At 38.1% G+C, this 23,869-nt stretch overlaps 1 protein-coding gene across 1 annotated transcript in view; it reads right to left on the minus strand.

Annotated features, from left to right (window-relative positions):
• Nucleotides 1–453: 453 nt before the first annotated feature.
• CROT (carnitine O-octanoyltransferase) overlaps nucleotides 454–23,869 on the minus strand; it is a 44,817-nt gene continuing 21,401 nt past the window's right edge. Inside the window, exons 4-14 of the mRNA XM_040471595.1 lie at nucleotides 21,726–21,819; nucleotides 20,821–20,946; nucleotides 19,145–19,246; nucleotides 13,343–13,426; nucleotides 13,155–13,262; nucleotides 12,796–12,926; nucleotides 6,716–6,839; nucleotides 4,779–4,857; nucleotides 4,597–4,690; nucleotides 4,131–4,250; nucleotides 454–1,323 (exon numbers count right to left, since the gene is read on the minus strand). Of these exons, the coding sequence (XP_040327529.1) occupies nucleotides 1,203–1,323; nucleotides 4,131–4,250; nucleotides 4,597–4,690; nucleotides 4,779–4,857; nucleotides 6,716–6,839; nucleotides 12,796–12,926; nucleotides 13,155–13,262; nucleotides 13,343–13,426; nucleotides 19,145–19,246; nucleotides 20,821–20,946; nucleotides 21,726–21,819 (1,183 nt within the window). The 3' untranslated portion in view covers nucleotides 454–1,202. The remainder of the gene's footprint in view (nucleotides 1,324–4,130; nucleotides 4,251–4,596; nucleotides 4,691–4,778; nucleotides 4,858–6,715; nucleotides 6,840–12,795; nucleotides 12,927–13,154; nucleotides 13,263–13,342; nucleotides 13,427–19,144; nucleotides 19,247–20,820; nucleotides 20,947–21,725; nucleotides 21,820–23,869) is intronic.

Consider the following 23,869-nt stretch of genomic DNA (forward strand, 5'->3'; position numbering starts at 1 on the left):
CCCCCCCCCCAATCTACACTGCTATTGCAACTTATTTGGCATTTTATTGGTTAAAACAAGTGACATCACGTGACTTCAGAGCCTAGGCCTTAAGAGGTCTTGCAAATTCTACCTTTCTCTCGGGGAACACTCCCAATGCCAAGTACAGAAGTCAAGGCTAGAATACTGAATGATGAGATACCATGTGGAGAGTGTCCCAGGTACCAAGTCCCCAGCGAGTGGGGGCTTTACAGCCTCAGTCCAGCACCCTAGTGAATGCAGCCACATTAAACTACAGCAAGATCAGAAGAACTACCCAACTGGGCACAGTCAACTGACACCATCGTGTGAAATAATCAATTGATTTAAGACCGTTAGTTTTCGGTGGTGTTGTACGCAGCAGCACCTAAGTTACATCAGAAAATAGAAGGTCAAACAGGAATCGATTAGTTATCCAAACACCATACAAGAAGCTATAGGATTGACAGCTTTATTTTCTATTTTGAACAGCAGGGGAAAAAAAACCCTGTAAAATCCTGAGAATCTGATTCAACATTCAATCTTTTTAAAGTCGCCAACTCTAAATACGTGCTTTCATTTTATATATTCACAAACTAGTTATAATGAATTTTGATAGGTTTTTTGTCTATACGCATCACAGGGTATAAACCTCCCTCTAATTCTTATATCCAACAGAAATTCTACTTTTAAATGACCAGTAAATTGTAGTGGCCTTTCCCATCAAACAAAGCAGGCTTGTATCCCTGTGCTGAATGTGGAAGGCAATGATTTCATGGGGAGTTAGCATTTAATCATGTACTTTATATCCTTTGGCAACTAGAAACTCTTAAAGTGCTTGGAAGACAGACTCTACAATGATGGTCAGAGGATTTATAACCTATACAGGTACCAACAAAAATATTTGTAAGTTAAGAGTAAGACTTGCATTATTAAAAATTGAAGACTTGCATTGTTGAGGCTCATCTTCAACTTTCGCATGATGCTATATCTCATTGTACCAATTTGCATTGCTACTGCATCAGAGGAAGCTTAAAAATCCTATTTTTATCTTCTAGGTGAGAAGAGATTTAAAAAACGTGATTCTACCTATTTCTACATTTAACAAGTTTCCTTAAATCAATATTCCTTTCTATCTCACATCAACAACCCACTCTCCACACCCAGTGTAATATTTTTGTAAATGCTTAATAAATGACTAGTCTCTAAAGATGAGCAGTGTTCATCAGTTGCATCATATCTTGGAAAGAATGAAAAACCAGCTGAACCAGCTTTTCTGCATCAGTTTCTGGGCAGGATTTCCAGGCTGTACTGGCCACATTAAACCTGTGAAGCACAAATAAAAAATGATTAAGTACTATACAAAAATCACAACACAAAGAGGCTCCAAATGGTGATGATGAACACAGCCATGACCTTTACACCATCTGGTAAAATGCCTACTATTATACTTAGGAGAAAATTCTGACTTCTTGTATTACAAGGCCGTGTATCAACTGACCACCCAAACCAAGACTCCAGAAGCAATGTTTTTAAAGCTCTCTAGGTGATCCTCATGTGTACCCAGACTTGAGAACACTGTCCTCCAAATGGAGGACCTCTTCAACTTCTACCCCCACCCAAAGCAACTTCATTGCTAATTGTCATGCTGTTTCTTTCTGTTCCTTATAAATATCAGGCTCTTTCCTACCCCACGACCATATAATTTTGTTCACCAGCAAAGTCACTGTGAAAACGTTAAGTGTATTCTACTTATTTAGAAGGCATTGTTACAGGGCTGGGGATACAACAACAGACAAATCAAAACCCCTGTTCTTCTGGGCTTATATCCTAGGAAGGGAAGAAAGAGAACATACAAACAAACATGGATACCCACTGGATGGTTATGAGTGTTCTAAAAAAAAAAAAAAATGAAGCAGGTGTGTGTGAAGGAGGCACAAGGGCTATTTTAGACCATCAGAGAAGGCCTCCCCGACCAGAGCAAATTTTAAGCAAATACCTGTACGGACTAACGGAGTGATCCCTGCATGTTATTTCAAGGAAGAGTAGGAGGCAGAGGAAATCACAACCACAAATGCCAGGAGGAGGGAGCTTGCTTGTTGTACTACAGGTACAAGAAGGCAAGGGTGGCTGCAGTAGAGTGAAAGAGGAGGAGAGCGGGGCGCCTGGGTGGCGCAGTCGGTTAAGCGTCAGACTTCAGCCAGGTCACGATCTCGCGGTCCGTGAGTTCGAGCCCCGCGTCGGGCTCTGGGCTGATGGCTCAGAGCCTGGAGCCTGTTTCCGATTCTGTGTCTCCCTCTCTCTCTGCCCCTCCCCCGTTCATGCTCTGTCTCTCTCTGTCCCAAAAATAAATAAAAAACGTTGAAAAAAAAAATTAAAAAAAAAAAAAAAAGAGGAGGAGAGCTAGAGAGGAAAGGTCAGATCTGTGACTGAGAACTTGATCAGACAGGATCTCACAGGAGGACTCTGAATTTTACTGTGAGTGAGATGAGCTCTTGGAGAATTTTGAGAAGAATGATAGGACTTGAGTCACATTTTTAAAAGGGCATCAGGGCTGTTGTGTAGACAGTGGTCCGTAAGAATGAAAGGGTGGACCCAGAAGACCACGTGAGAACCTGTTGCAATAACCTCAGTGGGAGAAGATGGTGGCTCAGCCCGGATGGTGGCACTGGAGGTAGGAGGCGGTGATCGGAGTCTGGAGAGCTGCTTTCTTGGCATAGTATTAATTCCTTCTCATCCCTAACATCTCAACTTCCCTGTTGCTCTCTGACCACACTAAGTAAAGCGGTGCTCGATCTCGCCCTCCCCACCAGTGTGTCTGTATTACCACATCAGCTTGCTTTCTGGTTCCCAGCACTCATCACTACTTACCTTGCTTATTTGCTTCTGTCCCTCTTTGCCCAGGAGAAAATAAAATCTCTAAAAGTGAAAATCTGGTCTGTCTTGCATCCTGAGCACCTAAAACGCTACAAGTTTCCACTACATACTTCCTGAATGAGTGAATGGATGTTCTGCCCCAGGATCGGGACTTCCAAAGTCAGAGACCTGGTGTGTCTGGACTAAACCCTTGTCACTGCATGCAATACAAGATCCATACATGTCAGGAAATATGTTAGAATGCTTATGCTCTGTGTCTGGTCGTGATTTTAGACCGTAGACCCTTTATATGAAAACATAGTAAGATCTATGTTGAACCTTTGTAATTTTACCTTTAATTTGTACATTCATGGACATAAACTAAATACTAGGGGAACAAATATCTAAGGACTTAGATGCTAACAAATGGAAGTACCACTGGTGTAAGAGACTATATGCACAGGTCACACTTGACACGGAGGCAGAAGAGAACATTTTGCAGAACAACCCTGACTGTAAACTCTTTTTAAGAAGTTAATGAAAAAAATAAATTACAAACTGAAATATGTCAGACATATTATCAGTCCAATTGTTCACATTCCATCCGAAGCCCCCAATCCTACCATCTTATTCACATAGTGCTAAATGTGGCCACATGATTTTTTACAAAGCCCCCCAAGCTCTCAAAGATCTCTGAGATGGCCAGACTATATGGATGAAGACCTTGCAAGCCATTCTTCCAATTTCATATTACCTTATTCTCCACCTAACAGGTTTTAGTATTTTCTTTCTCTTTCTTTCCACAAACACCAATCAAACCTCATCTGAAATTGCATCTGAGCAGGTAAAACATTCTTTTTTGGAATATAAATTAATTTACCTAGTCTCTTATCTTGGTCACATTAGTACTGTTAGGACTACATGAACCACCACATATTTATAGGCAATTACATTTTATGTGTTTTATTACCATAAAACACCTTGCCCAGAATATGTTAATATGTGTACTGAGATTTAAGGATGATGGCAGTATATCACTGAGTCAACCTAAATCGGTGTTCTGCACAAAATGCCTAAGGGACTGATTTGACCAGTGTCCCAAAAGCAGGATAGAGAAACAAACACACATTAAATGCCCACGTGGTAAAAACAATTACCTACGTAGCGAGTGGCAGAAGACAACACAGTCAGAATTACAGTGCAAGAAAGACATTCAAAAGACAGAATAAAAGCTCTCTTACTCTATAGCACAGTAAGAATGAGAAGAGCAGTCTCACCTGTCATCTCTGATGTGGTAGAAAAATCCATAGCCATTGTGTACCATGGGAACCACCACTCCCAGGACTCTTGAATACCCAACCAGACTTGTTGAGAGAACAAAGTTTCCACCTCCTCCACTGTATGCCATAAAGAGAGGATATTTTACTAGGCTTACAGAAACTTACATTACTTCAGAAAAGCTTTTAGGGGCCCAGAGGTGGCTCAGTTGGTTAGGCCTCCTAGTTCAGGTCAGGTCATGACCTCTCGATTGCGGAGTTTGAGCCCCGCTTTGGGCTCTGTGCTGACAGCTCAGAGCCTGGAAGCTGCTTTAGATTCTGTGTCTCCCTCGCTCTCTGCCCCTCCCCTGCTGGCACTCGGTCTCCCTCTCTCAAAAATGAATAAATGTAAATTTTAAAAAAAGCTTGTAACCTTCAGAAAGAAGGAACTGATTAAGTTATTAAACACTACATTACATTATATTACCTTTTAGAGAAAAGTGGGTCTGTAAAGAGTTCTGGAACTGGAAGATCTTCCTCTTTTGCTATGAGTAAAAGACCTAAAAGATGACGGTCAAATCCTGCAATGAAACCCCAAGTATTAAGCTAGAAAACATTTTTCAACATGAGAGAATTTTTTTTAAGTCAGAATAATTCCAATTTAAGTACCTTTTCCAGCCAAACAATATTTCATCATTTTATCATGTTTTGCAAAAGCTTGTAACATCTTTCGCTGTCGCTCAAGAGGCTGTGTTAAAAATCAAGACATATTTCAATAAACTGTACAGCAACAACAACAACAACAAAAAAAACCTGAGCTCAATGTAGTTAGGATGCGGGTCATCTGAGAGAAAAGATTTCTAAAAAGACCTTTAGACACATGCTTCTATTTATTTTCCTCACTTCTACTGCCTTTTCTTTCCTATAGGTCCTGCATCTTGATTCTTTCTTTCCCAGAACAGGAAAAACAATAGGAACTTGTGGGCAGCACTGAAGTGATACAACTGTCAAGACAGAAACAAGTAGGATTTCAATACTAACACACAGTTGTTCAAAATGATAAGGAAGCAGTTCTAGGACACTAAAATAAATTAACACATACATAACTATGTCTATCAAAACTAAAGAAAAAAAATACAATACCAAAATACCAGGGGGAAGGAACTACCCTATCGTCTAAATGCTTCAAAAATAAATAAATAAAGTATAGGGGTGCCTGCCTGACTTCGTTGGTAGGAGATGTGACTCTTGATCTCGCTGTTGTGAGTTCAAGCCCCAGATTGGGTACAAAGATTACTTTTAAAACAAAACAAAAATATAAAACAAAACTGTTCTGGTTCCAACACATTAAAACAAGAATCTGTGATTTCAAAAACGTTCAACCACATTAAGAAAAGCTTCCTTTTAAGGCACTTTGGGAAAGTCTTCACTTTATTGGTGTTATCTCAAAGGTAGATCAATAATAGTAAAATACTCATGGTATTGAAGACACTTTGCTGAAACACCAATCAAAAGCACAAGGAGATACCACCTCACACTTGTCAGAATGGCTAAAATCAACAACTCAGGAAACATACTGGCAATGATGCAGAGAAAGGGGAACCCTCTTACACTTTTGGCAGGAATGCAAACTTGTGCAGCCACTATGGAAAACAGTGTGGCGGTTCCTCAGAAAGTTAAAAATAGAACTACTCTAACAACCCAGAAACTGCACTACAAGACATTTATCCAAAGGATACAAAACTACTGATTCAAAGGGGCACATGCACCCCAAAGTTTACAGAAGCACTCCCAACAACAGTCAAATTATGGAAAGAGCCAAATGTCCACTGACTGATGAATGGATAAAGATGTGTGTGTGTGTGCGCGCGCGCGCACGCACGTGTGCCTCTCTCTCTATATATAGAGAATATTAGTCAGCCTTCAGAAAGAACAAACTCTTTCCATTTGAAAAACATGGATGGAACTAGAGTGTATTGTGCTAAACAAAGTAAGTCAGAGAAAGACACATACCATATGATTTCACTCATATATGTAATTCAAGAAACAAAACAGATCAACAAAGGGGAAAGGAAGGAAAAATAAGATAAAATCAGAAATGGAGGCAAACTGTAACAGACTCTTAACCGAGGGTTGCAGGAGAGGAGATGGGGGGGTGGGAAATGGGGGAAATGGGTGATGTGCAGTAAGAAGGGCACTTTCTGTGATGAGCAGGGGGTGTTCTATGTAAGTGATGAATCACTAAATTCTACTCCTGAAATCAATACTACATTATATGTTAACTAACTTGAATTTAAATAAAATCTTAGAAGAGGAAGGAAGGGAGGGAGGAAGGGAGGAAGGGAGGGAGGGAGGGAGGGAGGGAACCAACTTTGCCTGGAAACAGACACAAATGGACTGCTTCTCAGGTCCTTCCTGTTTCATATTTTTCCAAGTATATACTTCATTAGCAAATGAATGAATGCTTCAAAAACTTTCAGAAAAAATATCTGAAAGTATTTTACTGATCCAGGAGAACTGAAGCCAAGGGGTTCGTTATTCAAGGTCTAAGGATCCTTTAAACAAGTAAATAAATACTATGAATTTTTTGTTTTTCAAATACTCACACTAGTAGAGGGATCCTGCATGGACTGGCACCACCTGACTGCTTCTACTGTACATGACCTCACAGTCTCTGTGCGGCCATGATAAAAGTATCTGGTCATGGCAGTTTCATAGCAGCTGCCAGGGCTACAAGAAAAAATGAAAATACAAGGATGTGTCACAAAAAAGAAAATGCTCAAACATCATCCAAAGAAAGTGTACGTAATAAAGCTGGCTTTGGTCAGAGACTAAGTTCTGTAATACAGACCACAGTCGAGACTTTCAATAACAAAGAGACTATTTTCGGTATCAAAGAGCAAAAAGGTATTCTGATCAACAAGGCCTGGTATTAATACGGGCTGTTTCCAAGGCTTGGCTGCTCTGAGGTTATGTACACTGGAGTGTGTGTGGTAGATGGCCTGTAAGATGCACCCGCAGTGATCCCTGCCTCCCGTTATTTATGCTCTGGTGTAACTCCTCAGATGGAGTGTGAGAGGGACCTCATGATTTGCTTCTATTGAAAAGAACAGGACAAAGGTGATGTCACCTCTGAAATAAGGTTACAAAGAGATCTCACTGCTCTCACTTCCTCAATATGAGGAACACAAGCTGCCATGCTGGAAGGTGCCCTACAGTGAGGCCCAGGTAGCAAGAAACTGAGGGAGGCCTCTGGAAAACAGCCTCGGAGGAAGTGATCCCTGTTAATAATCACATGAGTGAGCCTGGGAGCAGATCCCTTCTGAGTACCTTCAGATGAGAAAAGAGCTGAATGACACTCTAACTACAACCTCAGCAGACTGCTACAATTGTATTTACCCAAAGACTACAAAAATTCTAACTCAAAGGGATATATGCACTCCAACGTGTATAGCGGCATTATCTACAAAAGCCAAATTATGGAAAGAGCCCAAATGTCCATCAACAGATTAATGGATAAAGAAGATATGGTATACATATACAATGGAATGTTACTTGGCCATCAAAAATAATGAAATCTTGCCATTTGCAATGACGTGGATGAAGTTAGAATGTAAGAAACAAAACAAACAAGCAAAGGGGGGAAAAAAGAGAGGCAAACCAAGACAGACTCCTAACTACAGAGAACTGATGGTTACCAGAGGGGAGGTGGGTGAGGGGTTGGAGATTAAGGAGTACACATGTTGTGATAAGCATTGGGTATTGTATAGAAGCTTTGAATCACTAAATTGTACACCAGAAACTAATACTACACTGTGTTAACTAACTGGAATTTAAATAAAAACTTAAAAAAAAAAAAAAACACTACAAGAAAATACTATAGGCCATTATCCCTTTACGAATATAGATGCAAAAATCCTCAAATTAGCCAACCAAATTCAGCAGCATATTAAAAAGGACAATTCACCATGCCCAAATGCAATATATCCTAGGAATGTGAGGGTGGTTCAACAAATGAAAATCAATCAATGTAATACACCTTATTAATAGAATGAAGGGTAAGCCCTAGAATAATTGAGACAGAAAAGCATCTGACAAAATCCAACACTCTCCAGTAAAAACGCTCAGTATACTAGGCATAGAAAGAAACTTGCTCAACATGATCAAGGGCATTTATGAAAAACTCACAGCTAACATACTCAAAAGTGAAAGACTGAAACCTTTCCACCTAAAAGGAGCAATATGACAAGCATGATTCAGCATAGTACTGGGTGTTCTAGCCAGGAGAAAAGAAATAAAAGGCACCCAAATTGGAAAGAAAAAAGCAAAACTATCTCTATTTACAGACAACATGATCTCATATTTAGAAAACCCCAAAGAGTCCACAAAAAATTGTTAGAGGAAATAAATAAATTTGGCAAAGTTTATTTTTTAATGTTTATTCATATTTGAGAGAGAGCACGCACGCACATGCGTGAACAGAGAAGGAGCAGAGAGAGAGGGAGACACAGAATCCGAAGCAGGCTCCAGGCTCTGAGCTGTCAGCACAGAGCCCGACACAGGGCTTGAACGCATGAACCGTGAGATCATGACCTGAGCCAAAGTCAGACGCTTAACTAGTGAGCCACTCAGGGGCCCCCGGCAAAGTTTAAAGATACAAAACTAACACACAAAAATCAGCTTCATTTCCATATGCTAGCAATGCACAATCTGAAGAAAATTAAGAAAACAACTGCATTTACAACAGTGTCTAAAAGAATAAAATACTCAAGATTAAACTTAACCAAAGAGGCAAAAACAGTATACACTAGAAACTACAGAACATTGCTTGAAGAAATTTTTAAAAACATAAATAAATGGAAAGGGATCCTGTGTTCATGGACTAAGACTTATTATCATTAAGGTGACAATACTACCCATACCAGTCCACAGATTCAAAACTCCCAACATTTCTGCAAAAATGGAAAAACTAATCCTAAAATTAATATGGTATTTTACAAAGAGCCAAGAACTGCCATAACAATCTTGCAAAGAACAAAGGTGAAGGACTCACACTTTTGGATTTCAAAACTTACTACAAAGCTACCATAATCAAAATAGTATGGTATTGCTATAAGAAGAGACATACAGACCAATGGGATAGAATTGAAACCCCAGAATTAAACTCTTATGTCTATAATCAATTGATTTTAAACAACAACATCAAAACCATTCAATGAACAGTCTCTTCAACAAATAATGCTGGAAAAACTGAGTATCCACTTGCAAAAGAATGACATTGGACCCTTACCACACAAAACTTCTACAAGAATATGTAAGGGGAAAACTTCATGACATTGGATTTGGCAACTATTTCTTGAATACGTCAACAAAAGCACAGAAAACAAATAAAAAAAAAAAACAGATAAACTAGACTTCAAAATTAAAAACTTGTGCGTCAAAGGGTACTATCAAGAGAGTGAAAAGAAAACCCACAGAATGGGACAAAATATTTGCACATCACATATCTGATAAGGGTTTCATATCCAGAATACATAAAGAACTCTTACAATTCAGCAACAAAATGGCAACCCAGTTACCAAATACACAAAGGACTTTTATGGACAGTTTGCCAAAGAAGATATACAAATGGATAATTAACATATGAAAAGCTACGCAACCTCATTAGTCAATAGGGAGATGCAAGTAAAAACCACCATGAGATACTACTTCACAAATAATAGAAATAATTTTTTAAATGAAAAATTAAGTGTTGGCAAGGATGTGGAGCAACTGGAACCCTTACATATTGCTGGTGGGAATGTAAAATGGTATAACCATGGTAGAAAATGGTTTGGCAGGCGCTCAAAAAGTAAAAGAGAATTATCACACAACCCAGCAATTCCACTCCTAGGTACAGACTCAAAAGGAAACTAAAACAGGGACTCAAACAGATACTTGTACGTGAATGTTTACAACAGTATTATTCACAAGATCTAAAACATAGAAACAACCCAAGTGTCAACCAAGAGATGAACGGACAAACAAAATGTGGTATACTCACATAATGGAATATTATTTAGCCATAAAAAAGAATAAAGTTCCGATTCTACAACATGGATGAATCTTGGAAACATTATCCTAAGGTAAATAAATCAGACACAAAAAGACAAATTCCACTTACATAAAATATCTATAAAAATAAGCAAGTTTATAGAGACCAAAAGTAGATTAGATTACCAGGCGCTGAGGAAACAGTAGGAATGAGAAATTATTTTTCAATGGGTACAGAGTTTCTGTTTGGGGTGATGAAAAAATTTTGCTATAGAAAGTTGTGACGGGGGGCGCTTGGGTGGCGCAGTCGGTTAAGCGTCCGACTTCAACCAGGTCACGATCTCGCGGTCCGTGAGTTCGAGCCCCGCGTCGGGCTCTGGGCTGATGGCTCAGAGCCTGGAGCCTGTTTCTGATTCTGTGTCTCCCTCTCTCTCTGCCCCTCCCCCGTTCATGCTCTGTCTCTCTCTGTCCCAAAAATAAATAAAACGTTGAAAAAAAGAAAGTTGTGACGGTTGTATAACATTATGAATGTAATTAATGCTGCTATATCATACACTTAAAAATGGCTACAATGGCAAGTTCTATTTTATATATTTTACCACATTAAAAAAAAGATACTCAAACTTAAGGCAAATACTAACAGTGTACTGTAAGGCTTGTAACATATGTAGAAATATAATGTTATGACAACAACAGCACTAAAGATGGGAGAATCAAAATAGAAACATTCTGTTTTAAGGTTCTTACATTATACTTCAAGTGGAAAATGTTATTTAAGGGTAGACTCTGTTAAGTTAAAGATGTGCTTTATAAACCCCAGTTCAACTATTAAAAGCAAAACAAAACAGTATATCTGACAATGGAAATAAAAGGGAACAAGTGAAAAAAAATGAATTCACAAGAAGACGAGGGGCGCCTGGGTGGCTCAGTTGAGCTTCTGACTTTGGCTAAGGTCATGATCTCACAGCTCGTGAGATCGAGCCCTGCGTCGGGCTCTGTGCTGACACCTCGGAGCCTGGAGCCTGCTTCGGATTCTGTGTCTCCCTCTCTCTCTGCCCCTAACCCACTCGCATTCTGTGTCTCTCTCAAAAATAAAATAAACATTAAAAAAAAATCAAAAGAAGATGAAAAAGAACAAAAATCAGATATGATAAAAAGAAAAGAAACAGCAATATGGTAGACTTAAACCTATCATTACTGATAATTATATTAAATATAAATGACCTACATATCCTATTTAATGACACATATTCTCAGGGTACCTGGGTGGCTCAGTTGGTTGAATGTCCCACTCTTGATTTTGGCTCAGGTCACGATCTCATACTCATGAGATCAAGCCCAACATTAGGCTCTGTGCTGGGCGTGGAGTCTCCTGTTTTTTCTTTTAATTTTTTTTTTTTTTTAAGTTTCTTTATTTCTGAGAAAGAGTGAGCAAGAGTGAGCGAGCATGAGCAGGGGAGGAGCAGAGGGAGACACAGAATCTGAAGCGGGCTCCAGGCACCGAGCTGTCAGCACAGAGCCTGATGCGGGGCTCGAACTCGCGAACTGCAAGATCATGACCTGAGCCGAAGTCAGAAGCTCAACTGACTGAGCCACCCAGGCGTCCCTGGGTGTGGAGTCTCCTTAAGATTCTCTCTCTCTCTCCCTCTGCCCTTTCCCATGCTTACAGGCAGCATGCTGTCTCTCTCTCTCTCAAAAGAAAAAAGAGAAAGGAAAAAAAAAAAGGACACATATTCCCTGATTAGATTTTTAATTTTAATGCTTATTTATTTTTGAGAGAGACAGAGCACGCACGTGAGTGGGGACGAGGCAGACAAAGAGGGGGACACAGAAACCACAGCAGGCTCCAGGCTCTGAGCTGTCAGCACAGAGCCTGATGCGGGGCTGAAATTCAAGAACCAAGAGATCATGACCTGAGCCGAAACCAAGAGCCGGACAGTCAGCCAACTGAGCCACCCAGGTGCCCCTGGATTTTTTTTTTTTACACTCAGCTGACTGAGCCGCCCACATGCCCCTGGATTTTTTTTAAGTTTTATTTATTTATTTTGAAAGAGAAAGAGAACAGGAGTGGGGAAGGGGCAGAGAAACAGAGAGGGAGAAAGAGAATCCCAAGCAGGCTCCACACTGTCAGCGCAGAGCCAGATGCAGGACTTGAGCTAACTGTGAGATCATGACCCGAGCCAAAACCAAGAGTCAGGCGCTTAACCAACTGAGCCACCCAGGTGTCCCTCAGACTGGATTTTTAAAAAGCAAGATCAAGGAGCTTCTTCTTCTGCTTAAGATTTAAGAAAGTCTCAACATACCATTTCTCCAATCCTAAAAATTAGTAAAGACTGGATAATCTATAAAATCATGAACACATCAGGAAACTGAGGCTACAAGAAAACCAAGTGATTTGAATTCCAAAGAACATAAAACCCCTCGTAGAACAAAGCAGACACTTCAGAAGTATTAAGGTTATGAAAAACAAGACTATGAAAGTGTCACAGATCAAAACTCTAATATACTAATGAGGTCAAGTCCCAATTAGGACAAGGTGCTACTTGGGAGAAAAGTCAGGAAAAACAATGGGAAGGAGTTATGATGGAATACCTATGGTAAAGATATACCCTTGGACTTCAAGATCTGAAAATGGAAAATGAATGGTCCTCACCGTCCATGAAGTCTATAATAGGCCAGCTGAAGTGCAAGCTGAATAAATGCATCAGGGTGAAGCCTCTTCTTCTTGGTTAGTTTTTTGCCAAAAGATGTAAAGGCATACACCACAATCTGCAGATCAGATGCCTAACAAAAAAAATTAAATGGGAAAAATGAAAAATCACCTAAGAAGAATACCCCAAAGATAGCCAAATCATCATTTGCATCAATCATTAGATATTAAACAATAAAGGTATCAAAAGCTATAATTTAAAATGTTTTATGTTGTCATGCTTGGATGGTAGCCAAATTTTTATATACGGTAGTTAAAAGACAAAGCATCAGTTTCTAAGAAAAAAAGTTAAAAAAATCTACCTGCTTGAGATATTGGGATTCAGCCTGTTTAATGTTGTTTAGGATTTTATCATCCACAGTGAAAACGAGCTCCTCTGGAAGTGATATATCCCGTACTTTTTCTGAACCCTGAAAATAGGGAAGACTTAAAAATGCTCAATCAAAAAACTACCAGGAAAAAAAAGGATGAAATATTTTTTCTGACATACCTTCCATCTTCCTTCATTCTCTACAATTTTCTCATCAACATAATGGCTGACGTTTACTAGAACCATTGCATCAAAAGGAGCATGCTAAAATGAAAATATACAAGATACTGAATACTTTATGTCAACTTAAAATTTGACCCAATATTTCATTTTCAATTTCCCTGCCCTTCATTCTTAATACAGAATAAACTGCAAAATTCAAATGCTTCACCTAATAAGAATATATGGCATAATAAATGACTGCTATATTTTATCTACTGCAAAAGAACAAATACTTAAAGCTGGAAGCACCTAATTAGAGATCCTTAGGTAATGATATTTATACTGGAAGTGAAAGCAGGTGTATGTGTGCAGTGCTAAGATGCTCTGAAATTTTAAGAGCACTGTGCAAAACACAAATAAGGCTGGCAGACTTTCTGAAGGCAAACTGAGCATGGATGCAAACTTTTTAGGTGAAGACATAGACCACCAGGTTGAGTATCAAAAAGCATAACAATTTTGTGTTTATGTCTACAAAACTGTTCAGATGTGGCAGAAATAATTCTCAACCTTTAAGGAATTCTGGAAAGATGGGCTGAGTTACAGGGGTATTATGTGTTTGACAACTATATTAAGAGAAAGGAATTGCAGCTAGTGAATTTTTCCATCATTTACTGTGGAGGACAAACTTTATGCCTTCTTTTTCCCATGTCCTTTGACAATTGCATCAAATAGTTTTATTTTTTCTCCATGTTACTGCTTCACTTTAAACAGTTACCATCCATGAACTGTATGTGGCACTACCAGCCTTGGAGAGAAAGATGGAGGCTTAGATAGGAACTGAGCACACTTGGACCCAGTTTCAGAGGGAGTTAGGTATCGTAAATATCACCCTAACATTACAGAGATGCGCTGCCCTCTCGAACAGCCCAGTGGAGCCTAGAAGTACAGATGAATACTGTTACCAACTAGAGAGCAGCCACAACATGAGGAACGGCTCCTGAGAGAGTTCAGAACAAGATGCATGAACAACTCACCCCACCTGTCAGCAACAGCACCCATAAGACACACAGATCAGTGACAAGTACATTTTCTAACTGCATCTTGCAACTTTACAAAGAATTTTTTATTGGTATCACATAATGTTTCATTTGAGAAAATACTATTAATTTATAACTCTTTTACTAGAGCCAGTAAGAAAAAGCAAGACTGGAGGATAAAAGTCTCTTTGACTTCTAATTCTACCCTACCCATCTCATGTTAGAAAGCTTATCTATTTTTTTAAAAGTTAGGAACTATGAAAACTTTAAATGCTTTCGTGACGTTTTATCTGTTAATACAGTTTTAACTTCCTTTTCTTTTTATTTATGTGGAGACAATACATGTAACATACTGTTTAAGAATGAGGGCTTTGATTCGGAGTCCAAACTCTACCATTTCCTAGTTGTTCAAGTGTTGAAAAGTTACTTAATTTTTTAAGTAATCTGCCTCATCTGTTAGTGGGGATAATAATCACAGACTTAGTGAGAAAAATGATTTTAATAATGCTTATAAAGTACTTACTACAGAACCTGGACCACAGCAATCATCAGTAACTGCTGTTATTATTTAATTACTTTATTATATGCTTCCTTATGTGCCCTTCACAAAGCCCTAAAACAAAGCCTGTATAGAGAAGACAAAATAGTTGACCCCAGGATTTTAAACCCCAAAAGGGAAATGTAATTAACTGCTATCATCACAAAAGTACATATTCAAGTACCAATGGAATACAGCAGCGACATGGCTTTGGATATAGAGTAGACCAACTTTTAGAGTATACAGATGAACAACACTGGCCTCTCATGCAATCAAAAATCCATATATAATTTTTCACTACCCAGAACTTAATTACTATTGACCCGAACGAAGTCTTGCCAATAACATCAACAGTCAATTAACATGTTCTGTGTTATAAGTATTATATCTACATTCTTACAATAAAGCTAAGAGAAAAGAAAACGTTGAGAAAATCCTAAGCAAAAGAAAATACACTTACTGTATAGTACATTAGTAGAACAAGGCACTACACATCTCCTCATTCCCACCCAAATTAGCAAAGCTACCCAGGAATGCAGGAAACCTCCTTCCAAGAAGATTCTAGGGGAAGGCAGAGAAATGGCGAAGAGAGAGCACCATTACCCTTCTCGCTAGGTTGCTTGCTCCCCTGACCCCTCTGCATGGTTCTAACTCAGCTTCTGCTTGTGGCAAGTGCTGGCAAGCGGCTCCCAGCAGTATTAGTTTTCTACTTCAGAGAATTTTCAGCACCTCAGACAGCATTCCTTCCTGCCCTGAGCTCTGCAACCCAGGTTCCTGCCTGGTGCTATCCTGCCCCAGATATTCTCCTGGACCCGTGGCACGGAGAAAGGGTTGGAAGGAGTGCAGATTATCATTCTGTGGTTCCTGGCCAACTGTGGACAATGACTGGCCTCCAGTTCCTCTGCTCCTTTCAGTTCAAGACCTCAGTGAACCAAACTTTGCACAGGTAGTGAGGTGAGGACTGCCAGGAGCACGTAGGAGCCCTGCTGTTCCAGCCTTCCCAGCATCTCTTCTCTACCTTTCCTTCACTTTTAGTCATTTGGCAACTTCTATTTTTCAATCACAATATAAAATATATACTTAAAACAAAAAATAAAAATAAAATATATACTTTTAAAAATCCATGTATTTACACCCACACAGTTGAAACCCATGTTGTTCAAAGGTCAACTGTATACACTCTATTAATGATATTTTACATAAGTTAAATTGTTTTTTTCTGTAATCATCTCAGGTTACAAGGGAAACCTACATGGAATTTTAAAATAAGTGGATATTAATAAATACACATAAAACATGTCCATACACTTACTACAAGAAAACATCTCGTTTGTGCTGAGATGTGTGTTCATTTTGAGACCAATATTCTTCATTTAGAGATGAAAAAACATCATTAAAGTTATTTTCATCCTGAATTTGAGCAAGTATCAAGAGTTTAGTGCTATTAGTAAAAGTCAAAGTAGTGCAAGGAGTTTTTTGGAGGGATTTGAGGGTTGAAAGTGATGATGAGAATAATTTACCCTTATGTAACAATATAACAACCAGTTTGAACAATATACAATGAAACAAAATTCTCAAAATAAGAATAGGTAAAAACTAGAAAAGAATAACTGCTCCATTGAGAGATGAGAGGATAAAGAAGTTGTGGTATACATACTCAATAGAATATTACTACTTTGCCATAAAAAAGAATGAAATCTTGCCATTTGCAACAACATGGATGGAGTTAGAGAGTATTATGCTAAGCCAAACAAGTCAGTCAGAGAAAAGACAAATACCATATGATTTCACTCATATGTGGAATTTAAGAAACAAACAAACAAAAATGATCATAGGGAAAAGAGAGAAGCAAACCAAGAAAGAGACTCTTAACTATGGCAAACAATCTGCTGGTTACCAGAGGGGAGGTGGGTGGGGGTAAGGGTGAAATAGGTGATGGGGATTAAGGAGGGCACTTGCAAAGAGCACTGGGTACTGTATGTAAGTACTGGATCACCACATTGTACACCTGAAACTAATAGTACACTGTATGTTAACTGGAATTTAAACAAAAACTTGAAAAAAAAACACGAATAACTTTAAGCTACCCATATACAAATGGTCAATGAAACTATTAAACCAGGGGAGAGAACACACCTAAGAGGAAACAGTGAGACTAATACTAAGGTCAGAATCAGTACACAGGACAAGACTGTTAAGAGATGGAGGCAATGTCAGAATATGTATGAAGAAGGTAATCAACTGCAGCAGACAAGTCAAGAGAAAGAGAGAGGAAGACACTAGGAAGTAGTTAGCTACTATACAAAGGATAGTTTCCGGGGAATAGAAAGAACTCAAGGAAATGGAGGCAATTAACAACAAGTATGTTGTCAACAATGAATCCCAAGGAAGATAATAGACAGGAAATCTTTAAAATGACTCAAAACAAACTTGCACTCTGATGAGGTACTATAATAGACATCTAGTTTATTACCTGCTAATCAACCCTTCACCCTCTTCTGAGATTTATTTTTCTGTAGGCAACCAACACATATGCTGTGGTGGTATGAATGAGAGTGATTCTACCCCCTAGGTTCCAAGGTTTAACATGTGACCCAGGCCACACAAATGAGAGCACCTGATCCCTCAGAATGGGCACATGATAGACAAAGGCCAATCACAACCAGTGAGCATTATTCCAAGGGCTTTTGCTGGAACCACTAGGATGGTGGAGGCGGTGTGTGGGGGGGGGAGGGGGACGTTTGGGGACGTTTGCATGAAGAACACTAATCTGTGAAGGGAGCTGTGAATGTGAAGACGAGACATTTTGGGTACAACGACCACATGGGATGGTCCACCTGAAGTCAAACACAGGAAGTAGTGTAAAAAATGAAGAGGGAAATTTTTTTTTTTAATTTTTTTTCAACGTTTTTTATTTATTTTTGGGACAGAGAGAGACAGAGCATGAACGGGGGAGGGGCAGAGAGAGAGGGAGACACAGAATCGAAAACAGGCTCCAGGCTCCGAGCCATCAGCCCAGAGCCCGACGCGGGGCTCGAACTCACGGACTGCGAGATCGTGACCTGGCTGAAGTCGGACGCTTAACCGACTGCGCCACCCAGGCGCCCCTAAAGAGGGAAATTTCTAATAAAAGCATTTGGATACTGGAAGTCAGCCTTACCCAAATTCAGCTGTACACTTATGCCAACAAATACCTTAAGCTAATGCCAGTATAATTTAGGTTTCTATCACCCACCACTGAATACTGATTAACACAACTATTGAACACAGATCAACATAACAGGTCTTTTTAGTATTGTATAGTTGCTAAATGCTTCTGGAGGAAGGCAACCAAAAACAATCTACCTAATACTACTTTATAGCAAATTATGAATTTTATGAAAGGTCTTAAAATGAGATTACAAGTGTATGCTGCAACTCTGACTTTGATTGATTTTTTAATTTTCTTGGTTTATAGACTTCTTGAATGGCCATCAGAAAATGGCAAGGTAGAGCTAATAAAGATGATCAAAGGAGAATAAAAGAAACAAGTTTTTTCTTTTTATTATGAAGCAGGTAAAAAATTGTAGAAGCATCACTTTAATATCTACAGTGTAAATAAAAATTCCAAGGATCATGTGCCATTTTAGGAAAATAGTTTAATAATTCCTGGGTAAATCTAGAGATATATCCACATATATCTCTTTGTGCACAGAACGTACACATAATGATCTTTTTTTTTTTCAATGCTTTTATTATCTTTATTTTTGAGAAAGACAATGTGAGCAGAGTTGGGGCAGAGAGACGAAGACATAGAATTCAAAGCAGGCTCCAGGCTCTGAGCTGTCAGCACAGCCTGATGTGGGGCTTGAACTCACGAATCATGAGATCATGACCTAAGCCCAAGTCAGAGGCTTAACTGACTCAGGTACCCCAATGCTGTATATTTTAAAATAGGTTGTAACTCTCAACCAACAGGTAACAGTGGACTTCAAGACCTTCAAAACTCTTTAAAATCCTTAACTACATAAAATACACGCAAATTCCACTTTGCAGATACACGTCAAACCGTCAGCCTTACTACGAATAAAAATAACTTGTCCTATACTCTGTCTTCACTGGAAATCATAACTAAGCCTTTTAGTATAATGTTACAGAACTACCTAAGTGTTTATTTGACCACAGCACAGCTTAACTACTATAGTTTATTGCCACTAAATTAACCTCAACAATTGAAAGGAAAAGTAACTTTAGTTGTTTACTTACATCACAATTACAGCCAAATACTCCATTGGAAAAGGAAATCAAGTTATAAGATTTGTCTCCCCAGCGTAATGTTGGATCTCCTGCAAGAATCATTGCAGTTACCTAAAACAAATTCAATGTTTTAAAATTAAAAGAATTTTAATATTAAAAGGTATAGAAGTATTTATACCTTAAACGTGTATATATACACACACACAAACACACACAAAACCCACTTTTCCTCTTCAGGTAAACCAAATTTAATAAAATGATAATAATTATACTCAAGAGATCATACTAATTCCAGCCCTGTCTCTAGGTATTTCTCAAAATCTCAAGAAATCCCACCAGTAAACAGAAAGCTGGTAAAATACTCATGGGTGTTTAGAGAACTTCGAAGGGAAAAGACAAAGCTTTTGCAACTTGAATAGTCTAAGAAGCTGTGATAAGTATTGTCATTAGAGTCTAGTTACAAGAAGAATAATTCAAGAATTCATACCCTACTAAGCCTGTTTCTTAAACAGTAGGTTTTGGCCCGTTAGTGAGCCATGAGAACAATTTAGCACATCAGAGTAAACATTCATTACAAAAAAAGTACAAAATAAAAATAAATATCAGAGTCTATCACAAATAGTAAAAGTAATTACTATTTTGTGAAACTTCCATTATGTGTGTATACGCGTGTAGTGGGCTACAACCTAAATGCATGTCTAACTAGACTGCAGTAAAAGTTCAAACACTACATTAAAATACATTCTTCCTCAAGAAGTTTGGTGACTCTCCCAGGCCACCTGGGTGGCTCAGTCGGGTAAGCATACAATTTTGCCTCACGTCATGGTCTCACAGTTCATGAGTTTGAGCCCTGCATCAGGCTCTGTGCTGAGTTCAGCCCCTGGCCGGGCTCAGAGCCTGGAGCCTGTTTCAGATTCTCTGTCTCCCTCTCTCTCTGCCCTGCCCCGCTCACGGTCTGTCGGTGTCTCTCAAAAATTAATAAACATTAAAAAAAAATTTAAAAAAAAGCTTGCAGACTTTCCTACTAAAAAAGTCCAGCTAAAGTTATTTTTACTTACAAAATTTTTCAATCCTTTATTTTTTCTACTATTTAATCGTGGTGAATCCATTATGAAATAATTTAAGTGTTTTCAAAAGCCTAAGAGACTTCTACAGGTACGAATACTACCTTTTATTGTTTCCCAGGAAATAACATTACCCTGGGGGGGCAGGGAAGGAAAGAAAGTAAGGCCACATTTACTCTGTACTCTGTACCTCACTAAAAGTCAGTGTGTCAATAAAAATCAAATGATAAATTACTTACAAGAGTGATATAACTCCTAGAACAGACCTCACCAACTAAGATGTCAAGGCACACTGCTGTGGGTTACCGGAAGGTTCTCATGTCACCTTTGGCATGATAAGCTCACTTAGCCCAGAGTCCCATGCAAATTTTCCGTTCATCCAAACAACAGCCATACTTCTTTAAATAATGTATAAGATATATCTAAATTACCTAAACAATGAGGCAAGAATTTACAAAGGATTATTTATGTATAAGCTTCAATCTGGTAAATGTATGTATGACAGCTAAGTAAAAATTTTAAGAAACTGCATGTAACAAAAAATCTTTTCATCTTTAATATACACAAGAGCCTTCCAGAATAATCTGTGAGAAGAAGTAACAGAACAAGATAGTCAAGTACCTGAGAATAATCTTCTGGCGTTACATGTGGACTGCTATCCTCTAGGGAATACACCAGTAAACTGCTTTGAATTTTTTCTAACCTAGTCAAGTTCTCCGGATCAAGACTAATCAAATATTCTCGTGCCTAAGAGACAAAGAAATAATGATTAAATGTTACAAACTAAATATATCCAGAAAATCTACAAATAGTCTGTTAGGGAAAAGGTTTATTAAGAAAAGCATAAACCTCTACCTGAAAGTAGACTATTCCGATGAAATCTTTCATGAGCCAAAATGGTATAGAAGAGCAAAGAGGCAATTACCATTAATTTATATGGAAACAGGTTTGAACGTTCTCTAAAAATAACCTCGCTTTTGCTTTACTTATAACACAGAACACATCTTGTGAAGGGATGCACAAATAAAGTCAGATAAAGCACAGGTGCTCCCAGACACAGATGCCCAGAGCTTGATGGTGAGATTCTGAAGGCAGCTCCAGGGGAATGAGCTTCGTGTGCCACTTGCTGCTCAAGGAACGTGCTGTGACACACACTTGCTGACACTATTTTTGCTTTTTGCCTTTTTTCATGAAAGCAAAAATCCTCCTTGGGTTTCTTTCAATGCACAAAACCCAGTACTAATGTAGGTACTTTGTGAGAGTGTAGTGACATAACCAAAACTTTCAAAAAGTGGGAGATACTTGTGCAGTTAATAATGCCCTGTTACATATTTCGAAACTGCTAAGAGAATACATGTTAAAAGTCCTCATCACAAGACAAAAAATTTAATTATGTGAGATTTATTGTGATCATTTTACAGTATATACAAATATCTAATTATGCTGTACACCTGAAACTAATATAATGTTATGTCAATTATACTTCAGTTAAAAAAAAAAAAAAACACACAACTATAAATTATAACCTTAGCCCATCGGGTTCGCTCCTCACTGGTTAATGCTGGTATCCCAGGTCCATCGGGTTCACTATGGCACTTCTTGTGAATATATGTCAATTGCCTTAGGGAAGATTAAAGAAAGAATATGTAAAAAAAAGCATAAGCAGGATCACTAGCTACTTTTAGCCTTTAATAGGTCATATTGTTTATCAGTACTTAACTGTTTTGATGTATTATCCAAAGAAAGGTATTATGATCTTAACAGCAATTTCCCACACCTTATCTCCTTTTTTTTTTTTTAAAGTGAGTGTGTGGCCTATTAACACAAAAGTATATTTAATAACTTTAAGTAATTAAATTTGCTGTTTGGCTGGTATTATTTATATTTTCAAAATGTACATGTACTTCTGGGGTCTAAGTAAATACCCCTTACAATAGAGAACTTGAAAAATATTCTGTAAATGATATCACAAATATTATGTACATCTTACCTAACTAAAAACTATGTGCATATATGTTTAACAGAATTACTCTATAACCAATTAATATTTGTGTGTAACTTCAAAAATAGAATACGTTGTCAATTTTAAATGTTTTCACATGTTACTTACAATCATTTTAAAGACTCTATTAAAGAAAAAATTTCACTCCAAAGTACTCTATACTCCCAAACTGATGAGTTTCCTGTATCTTTAAACATTTGACAGGCAAATAACAGGGTTCTTCAATAAAGAAATACACTTTCATCAATCCAAAATCCACAGAGGTTTAGCATAGGCAACAAAAGCAAAAAATTACATCAAACTAAAAGCTTCTGCACAGTTAACATCAAAATTAAAAGGCAACCTACAGAATATGAGAAAGTATTTGCAAGCCATGTATCTGATAAGAGGTTAATATTCAAAATATATAAGGAATCCCTACAACTCATACTAAAAAACCAAATAACCCTAATTTAAAAATGGGTTAAGGAACTAAACAGACATTTCTTCAAAGACATACAAATGGCCAGCAAGTGCACGACAAGGTACTCAACATGACTACCCATCAGGGAAATATTAATCAAAACCAAAATGATACATCACTTCACAGCTATTTGGATGGTTATGAGAAAGTAAGAAGTAAGTGTTGGTGAGGATGTGGAGAAAAGAACTCTTGTGGACTGTTGGTATGAATGTCAATTGCTGCAGCCACTATGGAAAATAGTAAGGAGTTTCCTTGAGAAATTAAAAGCAAAACTACTTTATGACCCAGCAATCCCAGTTCTGAGTGTATATCCAAAAGGAATTGAGTCAGGACCTTAAGAGACATCTGCACTCCCATGTTCACTGCAGCATTATTCACAATAGCCAAGAGGTGAAAGACACTTAAGTATCCACTGACAGATGAATGGATAAACAAAATGTAACATATATGTACAATGGAGTATCACTCACCCTTAAAAAAGAAGGAAAGGAAATCCTGCCATTGGCAACAACATGGATAAGCCTGGAGTACAATACACTAAGTGAAGTAAGTCAGACACAGGACAAATACTACATAATATCACTTACAGGAGCAAGCTAAAATAGAGTGGCATGGTGGTTTCCTGGACATGGGTAAGGAGGAAAGGGTGCGGGGGGGGGGGGGGTGGGTAATTAGTCAAAGGACACAAAGTTCCAGCTTTGTGGAATATCCAAGATGAATATCCTAGAGATCTACTGTAGAGCACAGGGCTTGTAATTAACAATACTGTATTGTATGCTTTAAAAAATTAAGAGGATAGGTTTTATGTTAAGTGTTATCACAAAAAAATTATTAAATAAAGGAGGCAGGCAACTTTTGGAGGTAATGGATAGGTTTATGGTAGATTGTGGTGATGGTTTCATGGGTGTGTACTTCTTTCCAAACTCATCAGGATGTACACAATAAACATGTACAGCTTTTCATATGTCAATCACACCTCAATAAAGTTTTTAAAAGTGTGTTCAAATTTTTTTAAATGCTACAGATTTGGTAACTAGGATAACCCCTTTTCCTTTAATTTGGCCATCTATGCATCTGTTTTTTAGCTACACATGCATTGTTTGATATTTAAAAGCACAAAATTTGTATTACCAGTATTTACATTTCAGACTCCTACACCTTTCAAAATATTCTATACTTGACATTTTCTCACAATCTGGTTTCTG

Source organism: Herpailurus yagouaroundi, unplaced genomic scaffold (assembly GCF_014898765.1).
Source record: "Herpailurus yagouaroundi ecotype Mexico unplaced genomic scaffold, PumYag 100, whole genome shotgun sequence".
In the NCBI taxonomy this organism is placed as follows: Eukaryota; Metazoa; Chordata; class Mammalia; order Carnivora; family Felidae; genus Herpailurus; species Herpailurus yagouaroundi.